The following is a 23076-nucleotide window of genomic DNA, read 5'->3' on the forward strand; positions in this document are numbered from 1 at the left end:
TCTTTTTTTTTTTAATTATGATTTATTTATTAATTTTTTCCTCTATTCTGGTACCCTAAGTTTGGGTAGCTGTGGGTACGGGATTTGTTGGCACCCAGTGGTATAGCACTATCTCCAGTGGGTGCAGGACTTTGCCCTCTTCAGGGCAGACAAAATTTTTGATGGATAGCATTCAGGAAATATAGTCACATACTGAGGAGCAATATCTCAATTTGTCTGAAATGAAAAAAATGAACCAATGTATACTCCTCACCATGGAAGTGAAACTTGGGCACTCACCAAAAGAATCAAAGAGAAGCTGAGAACTACACGGCAAAGAATGGAATGAATTATATTAGGAATCAGACTGTTGGATAAGAAGAGAAACACATGGATTAGGCAGCAAACACAAGTAAAGGACATTCTTATCAGAACTAAAGAAGTGAAATGGACTTCGGCAGGACACATAGCTCGAAGACATAATGACAGATGAACTAAGAAAATAACAGAATGGTACCCAAGAGGAGCTAAAAGAAAACCTGGAAGACAACAACAGAGATGGACAGATGAAATTCAAGAGTTTGTGGGTAATGAATGGATGGCCATTGAATAAAACAGAAGGAACTGGAAAGTTGCTGGAGAGGCCTTCATCCTGAAGTGGATTAAAAATGGCTGATGACAATGAACATAGCTATGGAGAACTTAGTTACCAATTACCACTGATATTCAAGAGTAGTGATGGCTTTCAACTATACGGTAAAGAATGTATGTACTGCACAAAAAACCCAAACTTGGGAAACTGGATTGTCTCATATTTCCAGCTTGCTGGATAAATTCTTTTGAAATCTCTATTATATAGCAAGTGTTTATGATCTAGACTCTGTGTGCCTGTGTCCTGAATAAAATGTATCATAATGTCTCTGGAGTGACTTTTTTTTTTTAACAAAATATAGTCAATCAATGTTAACAATCATCAATTAAAAGTGTTCTTTTTTGACAACTGGAATGCAGCAGAAAAAATCCTGAAAGACTTTACCTTAATTTATGGATCCTCTTGGGTTGTTGGTGAAAATTTACTTTTTTTTTTTACACTGAATATTACTAAAGTAATTTTGTAGTGCTCAGCTCACTTTGGTAACTTTGCTGTACTTGTGTTTTTCTCTTCCAAATTTTGAGCAGTCATTAAGGGCAGAAGGGTAAAAGAATAAGATTAAAATAATATCATTCATTAATATCAAAGGTGGCCAAATATTTCTGTGTATTGTGTTGTAAAATTGGCATTGTGCGGGGTTATGCTGCCAATTTGTTAACTAGGAGTTCATTAGAGAAGAATTTCAGGTAAAGATCATCCCCACTTAAAGGTGTTAAATTTTTATCAATCAATTTTTTTTAACAAGAAGCTTGGATAATCTCCAAAAATCTAACATGTGACCCATGCATGCCCCTTCCCCATCACACCTCTGCCATGTGGGAATTGCAACAATAGTAATTTGACTAACACTTTGATGTGAGCCTGTTACAATATAAATGTGAGAATATGGTATGCAGCATTCAAAATGTGCCTTGTGGTATCAGCACTTATGTATGGCATACAGCTTTAGTTGACAACATTTCCAATATATCTTGATGCTTTTATTGTGAGTATAGTACAAATGGCAATTTTTTTATAATTATTTCAGAGCATCAGTGACTATTATATTAGCAAGTAACACTGAAGTATTCTTGAGCATACTTTTATTGTATTAGTACCACTGTGTGTTGGTGTGTGTTCTTATTCAGGTATTCATCAGCATACTTCCAGGGCCGCTCAAAAGCATGGGGAATGCATGATCAAATACCGTAAAAACTGAAAACCAGCACTAGCCTCCATGAATACATTTTATATCAATAGGAGCCCTAACTACTTTGTTTTTCACGTTGTGTATAATTGTGTCGATTGTTAAGAGTATACTTTGCGTGGAATTTGTATTAAATGATTGTGGCACCAAGTCTTAGACAATGTACTCGTGTGTTTGTGCAAGTGGAGGATTAAATCGAGACTAAAGTAAGAGATACATAGACATGATGTATGAGAAGACAGAATATTATCATTTAGAAAAGCGTTTCTGTTTTTATTAATTTAATAGTAATAAAATTTTATTTGCAAAAATAATAAGGGTAAGCGTTTTTAACTCATTAAATAAAAGTCAGTTAAAATTACTCAAATATCTTAGAGCAAAATACACTAAATATTAATTTTTCAAATCATTAAAAAAATTATAGGATTAATCACCCAGGTAAGATGTTTCCGAAAAAAATTAAGTGGAGCTGAATATATATATAAAAAAAAAAAAAAACAGACAAACAAGTAGCAACAAAAAAAAACCCAGAAAAACAAGAAGGAATCATGTTAAAATATTGCAAAAGTACTACAACTACTGCACTTGTAGAAAAAGGTGATGAATCGGAGCAAATTTCTGATGATTATAATGTAATAGCAACCTATAATGGAGCAAGAAAATTATGCTTCTATTGGATGTAAAAAATCAGAAGTACTGGATGAAAACATTCCCTCAGAAGCCACCACAGACCCTGGTCATTACCCCAAAATTTTATGAAGTGGATAGACATGCTGGTGGAAATTAGACTTCAATAAGTGAATAACATTTCATTTCCTTTGAATGAAAAAGGACAATTTTCAAGTGTATATTATACAAGGACATTAGCAAACAATGAAAAGGTAAATCGTGACTGGTTAATATATTCACTTTCAACAAATGGTATATATTGTTTTTTTGTAAAATATTTGGAACTGCAAATATTCAATTATGTTTAACTGGCTTTTCCAATTGGAAGCATGCTATTATTAATTTGCAAAGACATGAAATATCTTCTACTCATATTTCTAATTACAATAAATACGTTACAATGAAATCCATGTTAACAAAACAAATAACTGCAGATAAAGAACAATGTTGCTTGTATGAACTAGAGAAAAATTAATGGACAGAAATTTTTAAACAAATTTTTGCTGTTCATCAATCAATTTGACTACAAGTCGCCAGACAACCCAATCACAGACTGAAAATTATAAGATGGACTTTTATTTTACACTTTTAGATATAGCAATAAATTCAATAAGAACTATATTTTACATGTTAGCAGATATAGATGCATGTTTCAACTTCTTACTAAATTTTTCTTATTTACAGTGGCAGACAAAAAAAAAAATTTGCATCACCTTAAAAAAAGTAACATTTGTAGTAAAATGTATAAGACATTGTTTGATTACAGTCATTTTGTTTGTCACAAAGCAAAGGTATTGCATATAACTATGGCATTGGAAGGTTATACGCTCATTAGTATCTATTTTGCAGAGGTGTAAGCATGGCTCCATATGTTCAGTTGGCACCAAGAAAAAAAAGTGTAGCTGTTGCACTGTCCCATGAAAGTCATTTCAAATCGATATTTGAAACGGCTATGCCTTTGTAATCACTATGCTAGTGCTCCTTATCTAAAACTGGATTTTGAGATGGCCTCTAGTGTTGAAACAAGTGCACGAACTATCCAAATATGGCTTTCGGAATGTGGTCTACATGCCTATCGGCCCAAGAAGCCTTTGTTGACCCAACAAATGAGGAAGAAGCGACTTGCTTAGGTTAAGCAAGTTTCAAAACCCATGTTTCATGTGTTTTGAAACTTGCATTTTGTCCATGAAACATGCGTTTAAAAAAATGCATGTTTCATGAACAAAAGACCAATTGGACACTGTCATCTTTTCTGATGAATCAGAATTCAACTTGCATGGCTCTGATGGGAAGTGATATGTCAGAAGATAAAAATCGGAGGCATACTATCCCGACTGCATAATGCTAACTATAAAGTTCCTCGCCGGTTAGATGGTCTGGGGATGCATAACAAGCAAAGGGGTGAGGCGAATTAAGTTTATTAATGGAATGGCAAATGCAGAAACGTACACTGCTATCTTGGAGGAGTGCCTGAAACCCATTATTAGGGATCACCACACAGACATCCAAACCTGCATTTTTCAACAGGACTCAACACCTTGCCACACAGCAAAATTGGTAAGTTTTATGGTATTTAGATTTAATGACGAGTTCGTCTTCTTGTCTCACAAGGCTTAAAACATACTTACACCAATGTTTTCCCTCGTTTTTCTCCCTTAAGGTGCAATCATACCTCAGAAATGCTGGCATTACAGTGTTGGGCTGGCCCAGCAACAGTCCAGATTTCAACCCTACTGAAAATTGCTGGTACATGTCCAGATTTCAACCCTACTGAAAATTGCTGGTACATAATGTCATCTAAAATTGCTCAGAAGAAGCCAACTAGATTCAGCTGCAGGAAAGCATTGTAAGGGTTTGGTACAACGAAATAGGGCAACCGTATATCCAGAAGTTGATTAACTCTATGTCAGATCATTGCAAGGCTGTAACTGCAGCTCAAGGAGGAACAACAAATTATTGAGGACTTATTTTGGTGATTTACAGTACATAATACTCTTATTTTTAACTTGTCATTTCAGTGTGTACACGTAAGTGCAATAAAATGGATGTTTGGTTGTCATGATTGCCTCTCATATTTCCATTAATTACACATTTTATCCTTTGGGAAGATATTTATCAGGTGGAGTCTTTTTATTGGATTTCATCCACAGAGATATATATCCATCTAACAAATGCATTTTGAACATTTCTGCAACCTACAATGCAGCACAAAACACATTATTTACAAAATTCACAAGTGATGCAGTTTTTTTGTCCACCACTGAAGACCTTAAAATACATTGAAGTAATTTACATATAAAATTGGCAGATTCTTCTACATGTGAAAGCAATTGACAAAGAACTTTTTGAAAAGCTGAAATCATTAAAAGCATTAAATATTAGTAGTGATGATCCAAAAGAATTTCTTAAAATGACATGTAACAATAATATAATAAATGCATTTCCAAATGTTGCGATAGCACTGAGAATTTCTTTGACTCTTCCAATTTCTGTTTCAACTGGTTTTTAGAAAAAGAAAGATCTTTTTATAAATTAAAGATCATTAAAAATTATTTAAGATCTACAATGTTTCAAGAAAGACTAAGTGTCCTTGCAATAATTGCTGGAGAAAATGATATTTCATAGAGCACTGATATGGATGATTTAATCAAAGTATTTGCTACAATTAAAGCATGAAAATTTATATAAAATTAAAAGTTGTGAGGTGAAGTGAATGCATTAGTATTTTTAATATTGTTTTATTTATTTAATTTATTTGGTAGTTTAGTGTCTTTTAGTTTTATATTTAAATTCTTCATAATACTGTATATGTGCACTTGTATAAAATTATTGAAATTGAAATTAAAAATTCTAAGCTAAAATTGTTTCCTACTTTAAAATGCGTAATTTTTTAAATTAAAATGCAAGTGCACATAATCCTATCAACCACAAATAGTAAGCTACATTCATCGTATGAATTTTTATTCTCTGAGAGTTATATTATGCCTTACAATTAGAAAATTAGTTATGATAAAACATAATTAGTATTAATGTATTTAACTCTTGTCATTGTATCGAAGAATGAATGCAGTGAGAATAGAACCCTGAAACTGCATAATCATTTTACTGGCATTTAATTTCATAAGTTTACTTGATAAATAAAGCCTAGAAAATCAAGAGCGTACACTTGAAGTTCATTGCATGGAGATTATTAAAATTTTTTCAAATATTGTTTTAATCGAAATTAATTTTTGGAGGAATTATGAAAGTGCCCATTAAGCAGCACAAAAACGTAACGAATCTTCATCCGATGATTTCTTAATACGGTATCTCGTGTTTCTCAGTCATAAATATGAAAGGAAATCTGAAAAACTCAACAATTGCATATCCAAAATTAATGAAAACGTTTCCTTAAGTTTGATTATAACTGCCTTTTTTACGAATGGCATTGCTTAAAGATATTATTAAATAGATTTCGAACTATAAAAGTTGTTCTAATCTGAATAAACATCTTAAAAGTCCAAAAAATTATTCTATTACTAACCTTCAAGTCAATTTTTGCGGTCTTTTTCATAGGCAGTAATGAAGATCTCAAGCACACTTCAATATGGCATTAGCAAAGGCACACAATGCAAGAAAGAAAGCTTATATAGCATCAGTCAAAAAAAAAAAAAAAAAAACACAACAAATCTAATTTCACCCATCCACCCGCTCCAAATGTTTGTCTAGTTCTGCCTTGAATCTATTTAAGCTATCAACTTCTACAACAGATGGAAGTTTGTTCCAGAAATCAACTACCTGCTAGCTAAAGGCAAACTTCCACACATCTATCCTACAACTGCCTTTCCTCAATTTGAATTTATGCCCTCTCAGGCGATTATTCTGAACAAGAGGAAGAATCCCATCAGCATTGAGCATGCGCAAACCATTCAAGGCTTTATACACCTCAATCAGATCACCTTGCAGGTGCCTAGTCTCCAGACACTGTAAATGTAATTTGCAAAACTTAAGCCTTTCTTTGTAAGAGCAACCCTTTATTCCACTCATTAATCTTGTTGCCCTTCTCTGTACTCGTTCCAACAGCTCTACATCCTTCTTAAAATGAGGTCTCCAGACCTGTATACAGTACTAAAGGTGTGGCCCGACCATTGCCTAATACAAGGGGATAATCACTTCCTTATCTCTGCTAGAAAAATTCCTGTATATTGTTTATGTACATTGTATCCTGAAAAATTGTATTGGTCGACAAGGCAATGCTACCCGAAAAAATCTTATTTTTTTGACTAACTTTCAAGTTCTTTTGCATAATGTAAAGGAATTGGAGTCAAAACTAAAAATATTTATGGAATTTTCTTTAAAACAATGCATGTCCCATTGTAGTTAGTGTAGTTAGTTAATAACTACAATGACTTTTGCAATTTAATTCTGCAAAAGAAAATGATGTTGCAAGTTGAAAAATCAAACTTTACGTTTATGATTTTGGAAACAATTTTCTTCTGGGGTCGAAAATGAGAATAGTTTTCCTGGGACTTCCTAGTGAGTAGAAACAAAGTTTACTGTATTTCTCTAAGTCAAATGATTTTTTAAAATAGAATGAGAGATGGATGGATGGAAGGACACTTCAAGAATTATGTAGTTTTGTGTATCAGTTTCAGTAAAATTTAATTTAAATTTGTGTCATTGTGTGTTCATATTACTAGTAAAAACTAAAAGTTTTTTGGACAAGTTTTTTCCTTTTAAAAATATGTAAAGTGGCACCAAATACTTGCTGTACACAGGTGGCCAAGGAGCCAGGAATGGCCTTGCATAATTCTATGGTTTTAATTTTTTCCCTCTGAAATTGTATTGAAAATACAATTTTGAAGCATAAGTGGAAGAGTCCAAATCTGCTATCTGCTAGGAAAAGAAAAAAGCCACTAGCCGAAGAGCAAGGACAAATGACAATGCCAGATGTAGAGATTTCAGAGAGAGAGCTTACAATAGTACTATATAAATTGCTTTTGTAGTAGTCATGATGGATTATATGATAGATTATTGATGGGTTATATGATCCACAGGAAGAGTGTTTGGGAAATAATGAAGGAATTTGGATTCCCTAATTCTAAAAAAAAAAAAAATAATTATAAAAATAAATTTTTGATTTATGCACCAGGAAAACCACATAAGATAAGAAGAATTGAAGAAAGAGATACACGGTCTATAAAAAAAAAAAAAAGTCTGCCACAGGACAGATTTACACACCAATTTTTACTTCATTATATGATGGTTACATACTAATACAGTTAGTTAAAAATGAGTTCTCCGTTATCTGTGATTAGAATTTTCTAGATGCTAAGATTGCCAATTTTGGACTATGCACATTTATTAACTTAGCAATGGAATGAAAAAAATCCATAAAAGTCCACCCCACCCCTTCACTGTGGAAGAATAGCGATCAAAAGGCAAAGGCTAACTAAATAAATAGTTGAAACGATTAAATACATGTACAGTATATATATTTTTTCTTGTCAAACAGAAGTGCATATAAAATGTTTTTTTTTTTTTTAATGATGACTTACAGGCATTTTTGTGGGTAAAAATAATAGAAAAGAGTGACACTTTCACAAATAACTAGTGTTACTCTATTATTATTTACATTGAGGCCGACATAGCACAGTTGTGTTATCACATACAAATTTGCACACATAGAAGAAACATCATATATTAAAAATGTTTATTAATATCTAAGCTCCAACAGAACTAAAATAATAAAAAGGAAAATTTCCACTTGACTATATGAAGCGGAACCTAAGGTGGACACCACATATTGCCATGACGGTCAGGTGCTTTTATATGAGGAATATCCCATATCCATGGTTCATCTGAAAGCCAATTAAGAAATTCTATTACTTTACAGAAATATGCTCGTGAAAATAATTATTTTCATGTTCACACACAAAAACACTAAAAACACACCCACACACATACAGTAAATAAATTACTGTATGTTGTATTTTTTTGTGGGATTAATCCTTTATTAGCTGAGAATATTAGCTTTAAGTCAAAACTGGACAATAATGATGATTATGGATGAAGATTTCATCATCCTCTTCATATGATTTTAAAATCTCTTTTCATGCTGCCATCTAAGATAAACTGTATGTGTTACTACTTAGAAACACAGATAAGAGATGACAGCAATTACTGGAAGATTAAAGCAATTTGTACATAAATGGTCACGTTTAAAACATACGTGAACTTGAAAAATGCACATACATAAATACTCCTCAAGGCCCACACAAAAACAACAAAAAAAAAAAAAAAAACAACAACAACAACAACACAGACAGAGTGATTCATTAAGATATAACAACTTCAGGAGCTGAGTTCTGAGCAATTTTGAGTTAAATGTGCATATTTCCAACCAATTACAGAATTATGGCTCAGGACCGACCCAAATATTTGTGGAGCCCTGTTCAAGAATTACTTGCAGGGCACTATTTGTTATTTCCTTACCTCCAGAAGTTAAAAACAATACAGATATTACTGAAAGTGAGTATAACACAAAAATTCCATTTTTAAATAATGTCCTATGTTTGATATCAAACGAAACACACATTGAGAATAAGGTATACGCTCTACTTCTAGCAATTTTCAAGTCAACTAGCGCAAGCGCCCTTGGAGTGGCAAAAATGTGGATAAATAGACATTAAGATGGTAGGCTCATTGATATAAATGTGGAAAAGACACAGATGCAGATGATATTATTATTATTAAGACCATTTGAGCATGGGGCCCTGTTCAACAGAACTGGTGAACATGCTCATGGCTGGCCCTGCTGTGGCTGTTTGAATCTTAGGGAAAAAACAAAGCAATTATGAGCAATATAAAATAAAAATAACAACAATAGACACAAACATAACTGATAGTGTTGATTTATTTTTATTTAGGAAAGCAGTTATTTACAGATACATAGATGAATAGGATGTAACAATGCATGTTTCATTAGAATAGATTCTCAAAAGCTGCTGGTGTGTGATTGCATGCATTACTCACCTAATCTCGTCATGGCTATCTTTGAGGATTGCAGCATTCAATATGCCTTCAAGTGATGCAACTTGTTTGTCCATTTGTGTGGTATAAAAGATCTATCATCTATCCCAACATTAATAAATGGAAAAAAAAAAAAATAAAATAATCCCAACAGGCGAAAATTTAAAAGATTTAGGTCTGGTGACCTAGGTGGCAAATTTTGTAGATCGCTGCAATCAATCCATTGCATGAGTTATTGAGGTGAGTAACCACTGCATATGAACAATGACAGGAGCGCAGTTGTGTTCCAAGTACATTTGACACTGTGGCCAAAGGAACATCTAACAGTTGCAGCAATTATAGACAGACCTATCTGAAAAGACAACTCTCAAAAATAAAAAAGACCAGTCAACTGATCTCTGTGGATTCTACACCACATATTAACACTAAAATGGTATTGAAAATTAGTCTCCACATGGTATGGAGATTTGTTTTGACCAAACATGGAAATTGTCAATGAACAATTGTACAGAGAATTAGAGTGGGCCAGTAAATCAGAATCTGTTATAATGGAGAATTTTAACTTCCCAGATATTGACTGGAACTTGTGGGTTGGTCACTTGCACACCAGCAAGATTTTGTGGATTTATTGAATGATTGTTTTCTGCAGCAGCATGTTTCAGATGCAATCAGAGAGAGTAATGCTCTTGGTCTGGTTATCAGCAGTGATTATTCGAGCATTAAGAATTTGCAGATAAAAAAACTACTAGGTGGCAGTGATCACAGTGTAGTAATGTGGGATTTACTTAAAGATATAACTACCATCAGAGGTAAAGGGAAGGAATTTTGTTTTCATAATGGTGAATAAAGTGGTCTCAGACAGTTTTTAAATTCTATACAGTGGGACCAACTGCTGATGTTACCAACAACAAATTGTAACTGGGAAGCATTCAAGGAATTAATCATGGAAGCTATTAGGCTTTTCATACTGATAAAGAAATACTGTTTAAGGTTTAGGCCTAAATGGATGTCATATGAACTAACGAGAATCGTGGCAGAGAAGAAAAACGCATGGGATGCATATAAATTATCGGGTAACACAGAAGCCTATGGCAGATATAAGCTAGTCTGTAATAAAGTCACAAAGGAGGTTAGGCAAGCGAAGGCAGACTATGGGAAATCTTTGGGAAAGGATGCAAAGAAAAGCAGCAAAGACTTCTTTACTTATACTCTAGAAGGAAGGGTATGAATCAAATTTGTCCACTTGATATCGATGGTTCAACTGTTGATGATCCTCCTCAGATAGCTGACAAACTAAATGAGTATTTTGCATCTACATTCACACATGAGGAATTCTGTAGGGAAGTGGAGGACAGAAGCTTATTAAACTCTAACGGGGAGCTTAATGATTTTGTAATATCTGAGAGCAAAGTGGAGGAGAAATGGTTGAAGTTAAACATAAGAAAGGCACCTGGAGTGGTAGGATCTACCCAGTTATTATTATTAGCCATATGGTTCAAGAAGCCTGAGGGTTATACTGCACCAGCCAAAAGAAAAAAAAAAAAGAAAAAAAAATCCCACGTTACTCTGAGTGAGTGAGTGAGTGAGAGAGAGAGAGAGAGAGAGAGAGAGAGAGAGAGAGAGAGAGTCAAAAAAAGAAGAATGATGATATTAAAGGAGGCGGCAAAGAAAGTAACTAAACCCTTAGCCATGATTATTAGAGCATCCTTGGACTTAGGGGAAATCCCAACAGATTGGAGATGTGCAAATGTATCCCCAATTCATAAAGGGGAATCAAAGGGTGATGAGTAATTACAGACTTGTTAGTTTAACTTCTGTTCCAAGGAAAATAATGGAGTCACTGGTTAAGGAAGCATTGCAGGATCATCTGGACAAGACTACAGTCATAATTCAGACACAGCATGGGTTTGTTAAAGGGAAGTCTTGCCTGACCAATCTGATTGGATACTATGATGTGGTCATAAAGGAGATGCAGCAAAAATAATTTTGATATCATATACTTGGATTTCAGGAAAGCTTTTGATACTGTTGCATAGGGAAGACTACTGTTAAAATTGGAGCAGTATGGCAATAAGGGCAAGTTGCTACAATGGATAAACGTTTGGTTGAGTGGGAGAAGACAGAGTGGTAATCAATGGATGGTGCTCTTCGTGGACTAATGTGGAGACCCCACAGGAGTGTTGGGGACCACTGTTGTTTTGTATATTTATCAATGATACCGATGAAGGTATATCAGGCTTAATGTCGAAGTTTGCAGATGATACAAAGGTTGGCAGGATTGTTAATGACATAATGGCAGTGTGCTACTTTTGGTTATTTTGGTTTTTTTTTAGGAACATTAGCAACTAAGGCCATATTGCTCCGGGGATATGCGGTGGTCATTCCCTGACCTTTCTGCATCCTCCGTATTTGGTGGTGACAGGCTCGAACCCCGGTCTAATCAAGAAGTGTGTGCTATGCACTGCTGCTCCTCCCCACCTGGCTACGGAGGTGCCTAGTGTGCTACTGCAAAAGAATCTAGAAAAGTTGGGCAGATGGGCTGAGAAGTGGCAACTGAAGTTTAACATTGACAAATGCAAGCTACTTCATATGGGTAGAAGTAACCCCAGAGAAACATACCTACTGTGTGGCGGTACAGTTATGGGGGGGGTGAAAATGAAAAAGACCGGGAGGTAATGTGCAGTCAGATATGAAGTTTTCTGAGCAGTACAGACAGGCTTCCCATTGCAGGTCTTGGGGTATATATAGGAATTTTGCTAGTAAGGAAAAGGATGTATAAAATATTATCCCTTTGTAAAAGGCAATGGTCAGGCCCCACCTTGAGTACTGCCTGGAGGCTTCATTTTAGGAAGGATGTAGAATTGCTTGAGCGAATGCAAGAAGAAACAACAAGATTGGTGAGGGGAATGAAGGAGTTGTCTTACCAAGAAAGGCTTAAATTCTGCAAATTGCAGCATCTGGAGACTAGGCTCCTGTGGAGTGATCTGATTGAGGTGTATAAGGCCTTGAATGGGTTGAGCAAGCTCAATGCTGATGGGATTTTTCCTCTTGCTCAGATTACAAACCTGAAGGGGGCATAAATTTAAATTCATGAGAGACAGTTGTAGAAAAGATGTGTGGAAATTTACTTTAGCCAGCAGGTAGTTGATTGCTGGAACAAACTTCCATCTGTTGTTGTGGAAGTTGATAGCTTAAAGAAATTCAAGGATGAACTGGACAAATGTTTAGAGGGAATGGATGGTGAAGTGTTTTTTTTTTTTTTTGGCTGATGCTACATAAGCATGCTTTCTTGCATCACATGCATCTACTACTACATATTACAGTATTAATTAAGCTATGTACATAAGCGTAAATTTATTTTTATTTTGTTAATCTTTGGTAAATATTCTTCCAATTATCACGTATCATTTAATTTTGGTAAGGTAATAAAATGTAAATTTGTGATTTATATCTTTACTTTTATAGCCTGTGGATAATATTTCTCCTATTTTTGCTTATTAGAACTGCCATTTAATAGAATTAAAATTCAGTTCACAAATGTGATCATTATGAACAGCGCTTACTACATATAGTGAATGGTAAAGTGATTTGATTGTACAGTGAACCAATTGTAAAGTGGGGGTCCACTGTATTTCATAGCCACCTGGTGCTCCCTATTGGGTCTAGATTACACATGCCAGCTATCTGTACAAATTTTTACTATCTGCCTTGCCATCATCACCAAAAAAGAAAAACATTTTTTTTTTTTTTTAAAATTTTAATGTTTAAATGGATCCCTCTACTATCCTCCCAATTAACAGTTTTCTCTCGATGTGCTTAATTCTGCTCCAATAATTCTAATTCTAATGTTGACTGATAAGGTCCTTGTATATCCTTTTTTTTATTATGCCTGGCTTTCTGGGGGTTGCAAATGTGGTTGCCCTCTGGGTGGTGCTTTTCATTATCCCCCAATTTAATTTTTATGGGATAGTTAGACTGAAAGTTGACTAATTTTGTACCTATTGGCTTTCTAAATTTGGATCTTTCAAATTTTGTAAACTTGTAATATTTTGCATTAAACTTTTAATATTTGTAAACTGTTTGAAAAAGCATATTTACAAAATTTTGTACATATGCTTTTTCAAACAGTTTTATAAGCATATTCAAGAAGGGTAGAGCCTCATTTGTTTTTTTATGAGGATAAAGTTTCAATAAAGAACTGAACTCCTATAGTTTATCTTCTCCATGTGACCATATTACAAAAATATCATCCACAAATCTTAGCCATATTCTGTATTTGTGCTCGAATGTGACTAGGGTTTATAGTTCAAAATCCGACATAAAACTGTTGTTAACAGTGTTAATAGTGATTCCCATAGTGAGGCTCTTTCTTCTTATCCTTTTGATGAACTTGAATATTTTTTATGCTTTCTACAAAAGTCTTTAGTGAGTGTTTTTCGGTGGTTGGTTATAAGGTTTATTAGCCATTGTTGGTGCTGATTGGGGTTATACATCACCCCAATCAGCCATTGTTGGTGCTGATTGGGGTGATGTATAACAATGCTATAAGTTATAAAGACAGGCATCCTTTATGTGCTTTCATACTACCAAAGTTTATGGGAGATTCTAAACTATTTGGGCTTAGATGTTTTTATATGTCTTGTTTTGCTGGTTGAGAATAATTCCTTAAGGTATTTTTTTTTTTTTTTTTGTCTTTCATAGTATTTTTGTGGAGTCTGATTTTAGCTGGCTGTACATTTCTCTGTCATTAAGTAGGTCTGATATCTTCTGTATGTAATCTGACTTCAAGAATCCTTGCTTCCTTGGTGCTTGAAATCACCAACTAGAATGATACAACTAAAAGAGCGACCAAGTGGCCAGAAAAGAATTTCACCTTCCTCTCATCACATGGAAATTAGATTCAGATTTATGGAGTCATATGAAAACTCTCTTTCAGCACAGAAAATACACTAGACTGGAGAACTTAGAAGTGATTATATACCATGTGCTATTCCACCTCTGAAAATAATATCAAGAAGAAAATATCACTTGAAGAGGAGGAGAGAATTCATTGACACTTTCCTAAAAGAAACTTACTGAATTCATCATCATCAGCCATTTTCAATCCACTGCAGGATGAAGGCCTCTCCAGCAACTTTCCAGTTCCTTCTGTTTTGAGCACTGGCCATCCATTTACTACTCGAAAACTCATGAATTTCATCTATCCATCTCCGCCTTTGTCTTCCAGGTTTTCTTCTAGCTCCTCTTGGGTACCATTCTGTTATTTTCTTAGTCCATCTGTCATCATGTCTTCGAGCTATGTGTCCTGCCCAAGACCATTTTAGTTCTTTAGTTTTGATAAGAATGTCCTTTACTTGAGTTTGCTGCCTAATCCATGTGTTTCTCTTCTTATCTAACAGTCTGATTCCCAATATGATTCGTTCCATTCTTCGCTGTGTAGTTCTCAGCTTCTCTTCCATTCTTTTGGTGAGTGCCCAAGTTTCACTTCCATAAGTCATGGTGGGGAGTATACACTGATTCATTATTTTACGTTTCAGACAAACTGGGATATAGCTCTTCAGTATGTGACTATATTTCCTGAATGCTATCCATCCAAAATTTATTCTTCTCTTGACTTCCAGCCATTTATCATTATTACAGCTAATAACTTGTCCCAGATAAGTATATGACTCCACCTTTTCAATTACTGCTCCTTCAATCATTATTTCCCTTTCCGTGGCATACTTGTTCATCATTATTTTTGTTTTAGCCATATTCATCTTTAGTCCAAAATCCTTACTAACTGTGCATAACTGATTAAGATTTTCCTCTAATTCTTTGAGATCGTGGCTTATGACCACAATGTCATCTGCAAATCGTAAATGGTTTAGGTACTCTCCGTTCACATTGACTCCTTTCTGCGACCAGTCTAATCTTCTGAAAGCTTCCTCAAGGGCAGCAGTAAACAGCTTCGGAGATATTGTGTCTCCTTGTTGAACTCCTTTCTCGATTTTAAATTTGCTACTGTCTTTGTCTAGTCTAATAAAGGATGTAGCACTCTCATATATTTTCTTCAAAATCATACTATATGGAGTATCTATGCCTTGTCTTTCCAGTGCCCGAAACATTGCCTTATGCTGTATGGAGTCAAATGCCTTTTCATAATCCACAAATGCCAGGCATAATGGTGTTTTATATTCATTTGCTTTCTCCATTAGCTGTGATATTATGTGAAGGTGATCCATAGTTGAGAATCCTGTCCTAAAGCCAGCTTGCTCTTTCGGTTGATTCTCATCAAGTATTCTTTCTAATCTGTTAGTAATGACCCCTGTGAACAACTTGTAGATATGGGATAACAAGCTAATTGGTCTATAATTTCCAATTTCTGATTTATCTCCTTTCTTATGCAGCAAAACTATGATTGCATTATTCCACTGCTTAGGCATCACACCTTTTCTAATGCACTTTGTGAAGAGCCTTGCCAGTTTTTGTGTTATGTCTCTTCCTCCCAATTTTAACAACTCTACAGTAACTTCATCTTCCCCCGGGGCTTTCCGATTCTTCATTTTCTTCAATGCATGTTCTACCTCATCAGGAAGAATATCGGGTATGTCGTATGTGTTGCTACTTTGCAATCCATCTTCCCCACTGCTGGTATCATTCCCTTGCTCCTTGTATAATTCTCTATAGTAGTCTTCTGCTATTTGAATTATGCCTTCTCTGCTGTTTATAAGTACACCATCCCTATTCTTCAGTTTCAGTATCATTTGTCTTTCTGTATTACTGCTCATGGCTGCTGATTTAAATCCTTTGTTTTCCCTTAATGCTTGTTCTACTTTTCTTGTGTTAAATCTTCTTATGTCCTCTCTGAGTCTCTTTCTAATGGCTTTGCATAACTCAGTATACTCAATTTTCTCCCTGTCAGTGTTTTTCTTGCTCTTCATTTGTCGTCTTTGGTTCATCATGACAAGTGTTTCTTGACTAATTTTTTCTTCTTTGGATTTCTGTTTCCCTATAGGTTTCTTGGGCTTTATCACTTTCAGAAAGTTGTAATATTCCTCATCGATATCTTGGTCCTGAGCAGTCTGCAGAAGCTTAAACTTGTTCTTAAGTTCCAGTACATACTGCTTTTTCTCCTCCTCTGTTATTTCAAAGACCTTTGTATTATTTACTCGAGTCAGTTTTTTCCTTTCCTTTCCTACATCTATATCAAGTGTACATCTTACCATTCTGTGATCACTTCCAACATTTACCTTATTCAGGACGGTAACATCATTCACAATATATCTTCTGTTAGTGAGGATGAAGTCGATTTCATTAGTTGTTAATCCATTTGGACTCTTCCATGTCCACTTTCTGTTCACCCTTTTCTTGAAAAAAGTGTTCATTACTGACATTCCTTGAGATTCTGCAAATTCCACAAGTCTTTCACCTCTTTTATTTCTTTCACCAATTCCAAAATTTCCTATAGTTCCTCTTTCTGCGCTGTTTTGCCTTTTTCCAACCTTAGCATTGAAGTCCCCCATGATAATAGTGTAGTGGGTTTTCTGCTCATCTACAAGACTCTCAATTTCAGTGTACATTTCTTCAACCTCTTCATCATCATGGCTCGATGTTGGTGCATAAATCATTATAATCTTTAGCTTGTACCTCTTAGAAATCTTGAGTAATTAGTCTTGACACCCTTGGTGATGTACTTTTGAATTCCAAAATGTTGTTTTTAAAATATTTATGGACCAGAAACCCAACTCCACCTTCACTCCTTTCACTGTTTCCATTGGTGTACAGCAGATTTCCACTTGATAAACTTATAAGTGATTCATTTCTTCTTCTTGTTTCAGCCAAACCGATGATATTCCAATTCACATTTTCTAATTCCTTTTCCAGTTCTAATATCCTGTCTTCACCGATGAGTGATCGTATGTTATAACAGGCCAAGTTCAATTTCCGTGCATGGCAGCCTGGTCGTACCCAGAGATTCTTAGCACCCTCTGCTTCCACTCTGATCCTCTCGCTGCCGTAAGAGGGAGAGTGAAAGCTGCTGGGGACTGAGGGCCATTTGTATTGTTGTGCTCTCATTGCTGGAGGGTTTGGTCTTTTCCTCTTCACGCTGACCAGGCGTCTTGAAGAGAACCACTCTACACGTTCGTTGCCACCTAAGTGACGTAACAGGGCTTACCATCGAGAAGGTGTGCATGAGTGGATTTTAGGGAGGCAGGCCAACCGGACTTCTCCTAAATCTTCTGTAATAGAGAGATATTGGATCCATCAGTGTTTTAGGCTGAGTGTCTGATAAGGTCTGAATTATACTATCCCATACCGAATTTCACTATTTCCTACATTCCAAGCTTTACTCTCACCATGCTCCTGATATACCACAGTAACAGATCAATGTGAACAGCAACCACTATGTGTCACATGAAAAAGTAGCAAACCCTTCTCCTAATCAATGCAGAATACAGCTTTTGAAAATGTGGGGACGATAACAGCAACCCACATAGGAACTCACAGCCTACCAGAATCTGACAATGATAGAGTAAGATTGTAAAAATCAGTTCACACTGCTATGTGACTATTGCAGCCAGTAGATACCTTTGAAACCCTAACCATTTTCAATTGTTTTAGAGACCTCTTAGTTGGATAGTTCTCTTTTGTGATCTTAAATTTATCATACATCATGTTAAAATAAGTTACCTCCATTTTATTTTATGTTACTATCACTGAAGAAAGCCCACGGAATTGAACTAGAATGTCTAATTTATATTAAAATTGAATGTTGATGTCAAAAATCTACAATTAAATTGCATTTATAATGCAGTAATGCAGTGAAGTATTAATTACATTAATTTCATACCTGTGCTCTAGAGACTATGCCTTTCATCTCTGATATTATGAATATATATGGCTGTCAGCAGTGGGTGGGTTAGTGAAGCTCACTGGTTGTGCAACTTAAAGGGCTGACTGTTGAAGGAATCGTATAACCCATTGAAACAGGCTGAGCAGAAATCAGAAGACTAGTCATTATTTGTAGGAAAGGTTTTTTAAGTTGAATGATGAGAAATAGCGATGGTAACAAGAAATTTTAAATATGATCAGTAAAACATGTTAAAATTTTAACATGTACTAGAGTATTCATCACCCTTAAAGTTGAATACACCAACTTTAGGGGTGATGAATATTCTAGAGAAATAAATGTAAATATTAAATTTTAAGCTACAATTAATGTATTTCAAAATCAATTACCAGTTTTCTTATAAGGTAACAAAGGAACATCATATGGCATAGAAAATCTGAGAAAATTTCCCTCTTCCTTTAATGTGCTGAAGTAACCTTCAGAACCCTAAAAGATAAAAACACAAATAAGTATAGGTGTTTAAGAGAATTAGAAATAAAAGTTTTGTTATATAAGATCTGAAAATAAGTTCCTGCTAATATGTTTCAGCTAAGCAGTGAATTAAAATTTTTTCTTAATCCAGAACTTTTATCTTTATAAGTATCTTACAAATATTGAGCAGAATATTAAAACCTTGGCTCATCATGAGCTGAGTGATCCTGGTACTAACAACAGCCTGCACTTCATCAGCATAGAAGTTACATTATTTTTGTTCCAGTGCAACTGACAGTTCAAAAATCAGAATGTTGGTGAAAAATTAACACATCTAGGAAGGGAAGCCACCTGTATACTTCTGTCTCAAGTTTGGACTTGACATTTGATGAATGTTCTTTAGATGATGGAAAGAATGCGAAAATTTATTTTTATTTTGTTACACAGAGCATTAAAAACTACGATAAATGAATTAGCTTTCGGCTGGGTGGCAGCCTTCATCAGATTAAAATACTTTGAATGGCAGTTGGAATAGAGATGCACTGCCAGGATGGTGCGTGAGGCACGTGGTTAATTGTTTGTTGATGTTTGTGGCTGTGACGTATGGTGGTGACGTGGCCAGCGTTTGTCTATGGACAGAATTACTTCTTCTGTGATGGGGTTAAGTTGACAACCACTGTTCCTGTTCAACGAGGTATCCGAGCATTTTATACTTAACGATTCCAACCAGGTGCGCCTTAGGTAATGGTGGGACTTGTTCACAACCACGACATCACGGTGTGGGTCGATGTCGTGGTGGGTTGTCCAGACATGCTCGGCAATAGCTGAGTGTTCTACATCCGCCAAACGGATCGCCCTTTTATGTTCTGAGAGGCGTTTCTCGAGTCGACGTCCAGTCTCTCCAAAGTAGCAGCTCGTGCAGTCACGGCAAGAGATGCGATAGACCAAACCACTCTGTAGAAGGGTGGGGACAGGTGTTTTTATGTTGGAAAGGAGAGAACGCAGTTTCTTGCCTGGGAGTTGGATGCACTTTATCCCATGCGATCTTAGGATTCTACCGATCTGCTGTGACAGGTTGGGGTAGTATGGGATGAATGCCCTCGTGGATGACTCGTCTCTGTTGGCGTTGCTGTTGGTCGTCACGTTGTCGCGTGCTTGTAGATCACACCTGTTAAGGACGTCGATGGGGTAGCCACACCTCGTAAGGTCTACTTTGACTCTGGTGATCTCTTTGCGCCTTTCATCTGCAGAGCTGGAGTGTGTCCAGGCGCGAGTTAGCAAGGTTCGGGCGGTTGAGAGAGGTGGCCCCGTGCGTGTGCTGACTGGAAGTTGGTAAATTGGCCAGCACACATAGGCTTACGATAAACTGTCGTCTTCAAGCATGTGTCTTCGCGCCGGACAAGCGTATCTAGGTATGGTATAGAGTTGTTCGACTCCAGCTCAATCGTGAATTTTATGAAGGGCGACAGTGAGTTGAGGTAGGTTAGGAGTCGCTGACCTGAGTCTCTAGGGATCACTACGAACACATCGTCTCACACTCAGCTATTGCCAAGCATGTCTGGACAACCCACCACGACATCGACCCACACCGCGATGTCGTGGTTGTGGACAAGTCCCACCATTACCTAAGGCGCACCTGGTTGGAATCGTTAAGTATAAAATGCTCGGATACCTCGTTGAACAGGAACAGTGGTTGTCAACTTAACCCCATCACAGAAGCAGTAATTCTGTCCATAGACAAACGCTGGCCACGTCACCACCATACGTCACAGCCACAAACATCAACAAACAATTAACCACGTGCCTCACGCACCATCCTGGCAGTGCATCTCTATTCCAACTGCCATTCAAAGTATTTTAATCTGATGAAGGCTGCCACCCAGCCGAAAGCTAATTCATTTATCGTAGTTTTTAATGCTCTGTGTAACAAAATAAAAATAAATTTTCGCATTATGAATCCAGAGCACGTAGGCCTGTTTTATTATGATGGAAAGAAGTTCAAGGTTATGGCCTCAAACATCCAGAACCTAATCCACATAGAATATTCAGGGTTTCAGTTTGTGCAGTGAGGTCCGAATGGCTTTATCTTAAGGTAGGGCCATAAAACCTTCCGCAAGTAGGAAGGAACCAGGCTCACTCCAGCCTTTTGGATGTGGAGTTGAGGTTAAAGACAAATTACTGCTGTGGATAAATGGATGGTTGAGTGGCAGAAGACAGAGTGGTTATCAATGGCCACTGCTCTTTCTTCATGGACTAATGTTATTAGTGGGGTTCCTTAGGGTTCTGTGTTGGGCAGCCATTTACTGTTTTAATATTTATTAACAGTATTCAACCTATTCTCAAACTTTAAATGGGTGAGGTAGGCATATTAAATTTGATGTCTAAGTTTACTGATGATATCAGGGTAGGCAGGGAGATTAATGAGAGTAATCAGGATACACTACTAAAACAAAACTAGGATGAATTAGGCAAAAATGGCAGTTGAAGTTTAGCACATATAAATGCAAAGTACTTTAGTAGCAATAATCCCAGAATAACACATCATTTGGGTGAATTCAAGACAGTAAAGAATGAAAAAGATCTATTTGTAATTGTACAGTCTTATACAAAGTCTTGTACAATGCAGATAGGCTGCTAGATCAAGTGGCGTTCTGTGAATGATAACAGGAATTTTGCTAGCAGAAACAAGGAGCTGATTCCTGTTATATAAGTTAATGGTTAGGCTGTATCTTAAGTACTACATATAAGTTTGGATAGTCTAACTACCATTTGTATAGAGGAATAATGATGTGCTCCTCTTCCTTACTGGCAAAGGGTCTATAAATGAGTACACTATGTGCCTTCCCAGCTACCTGTTTATGCTATGTGGAAAATTTCACATCTGGCCAAATTGTAGCCCCTATCTTTTTTTTTTTTGTCCTGAGCCTCCCCCCCCCCCTCAGCTTATATGTGACTCTGATACTTCTGCATTTCCTCAAATGGATAATCATATATTTAGAAGTATTAAACTTTAGTTGCATCTCTAGGACTGTATATGCAAAACTGATCCAAGTCCTTTTGAATCAACATAGCCTGGCTCAAATAGTGAAGCAGACTTCCCACCTTCAAATCATCAACAAACTTTCTCAGTTTCCTGTTGATACTCTTGTCAATATCACTTATGAAAACTAGAAACGGGATAGGGGTCCAACATTGATCCCCAAGGGACTACACTTGTTATTCTGGGCATTCTGAAGACTGACCATTTATGAAAACACACTGCCTCCTATCTTTTAGCCAGCCCTTGATCTAGTGTAAGATGTTGCCAGTAATTCCAATTTGTTTCTTTATATAGCAGCCTTTCGTGAGGAATGTTATCAAAAGCGCTTTACTAAACCTAGGTATATAATGTCAAAATTGTTTTCTGCACATAGCTGTTTAATGACTTCATCAAAGTAATTTATCAGATTGTTCAAGCATGACTCCTTCATGAACTGTCAATTTAATGAGGATACCATTTTTATTTTAAAGCAATCTGACAGCTTAATATTCCCTAGTTTTGAGCTTGCTTTCAATTGTAAATATCATTGGGAATTATCTGTTCAACTCATCTGACATTTCTGCTGGGTTTTCCACTGCAATCAATTAAGGAATTCATTTGATTTTCTCTTTTCTAATACACACAAGAATTTCCTATCTTTGTTATTAGCCTTGTTTGCTAGAGTTTTCTTGGAATCAGTTTCATTAATATTACCTTATGAGAGTTTTGTTACTCTCTCTTATAATGGTCATACAAATTGAAATTACACAATAATATGTAACTATTATTAGCATATGGTGTGCAAGGAAGCCTGAGGCTTATGCTGCACCAGCCAAAAAAAAAAAAAAAAAAAATCTGAATTACCCAGAGAGAGAGAGAGAGAGAACAAGGATCAGTAGTAGAAGGGAGTCACTAAGAATGATGATATCCAGCTCAGGACTCTGGGTGTGCCAAGCCCATACCCACCAGATGGTGAGGCCCTGGGGTTCCATGTGCTTTCCTTTTGTACAATTAAACTCTTAAAGTTACCAGTCATTCATTTTGTCCATTATATTCAAACAACTTCTACACTGGAATGAATAGGTTTATGGCTGCCTAGATAAATTCCTTGAATATTTCCTATAGCATATTTAAGACTGAAAGAATACAGTAATCTCTCCAGTTAATTGAGCCCAAGAAATATCTTGTCCCATTATAGTCCCCTCATTTGATACAGGAACTTTTGTCTTTACCTATAACCATATCAAGTTTCTTTA

At 36.0% G+C, this 23076-nt stretch overlaps 1 protein-coding gene across 2 annotated transcripts in view; it reads right to left on the reverse strand.

Moving 5' to 3' along the window:
• Window positions 1-8111: 8111 nt before the first annotated feature.
• gkt (tyrosyl-DNA phosphodiesterase glaikit) overlaps window positions 8112-23076 on the reverse strand; it is a 317491-nt gene continuing 302526 nt past the window's right edge. The window contains exons 15-16 of one of the 2 annotated variants that reach the window (XM_090376556.1): window positions 18720-18816; window positions 8112-8326 (exon numbers count right to left, since the gene is read on the reverse strand). In XM_090376556.1, the coding sequence (XP_090232682.1) occupies window positions 8253-8326; window positions 18720-18816 (171 nt within the window). In that variant the 3' untranslated portion in view covers window positions 8112-8252. The remainder of the gene's footprint in view (window positions 8327-18719; window positions 18817-23076) is intronic. The other variant, XM_090376558.1, reaches the window with a different exon arrangement.

This window comes from Mastigoproctus giganteus, chromosome 6 (genome assembly GCF_048544385.1).
Source record: "Mastigoproctus giganteus isolate SK-2022 chromosome 6, ASM4854438v1, whole genome shotgun sequence".
NCBI lineage: Eukaryota > Metazoa > Arthropoda > Arachnida > Uropygi > Thelyphonidae > Mastigoproctus > Mastigoproctus giganteus.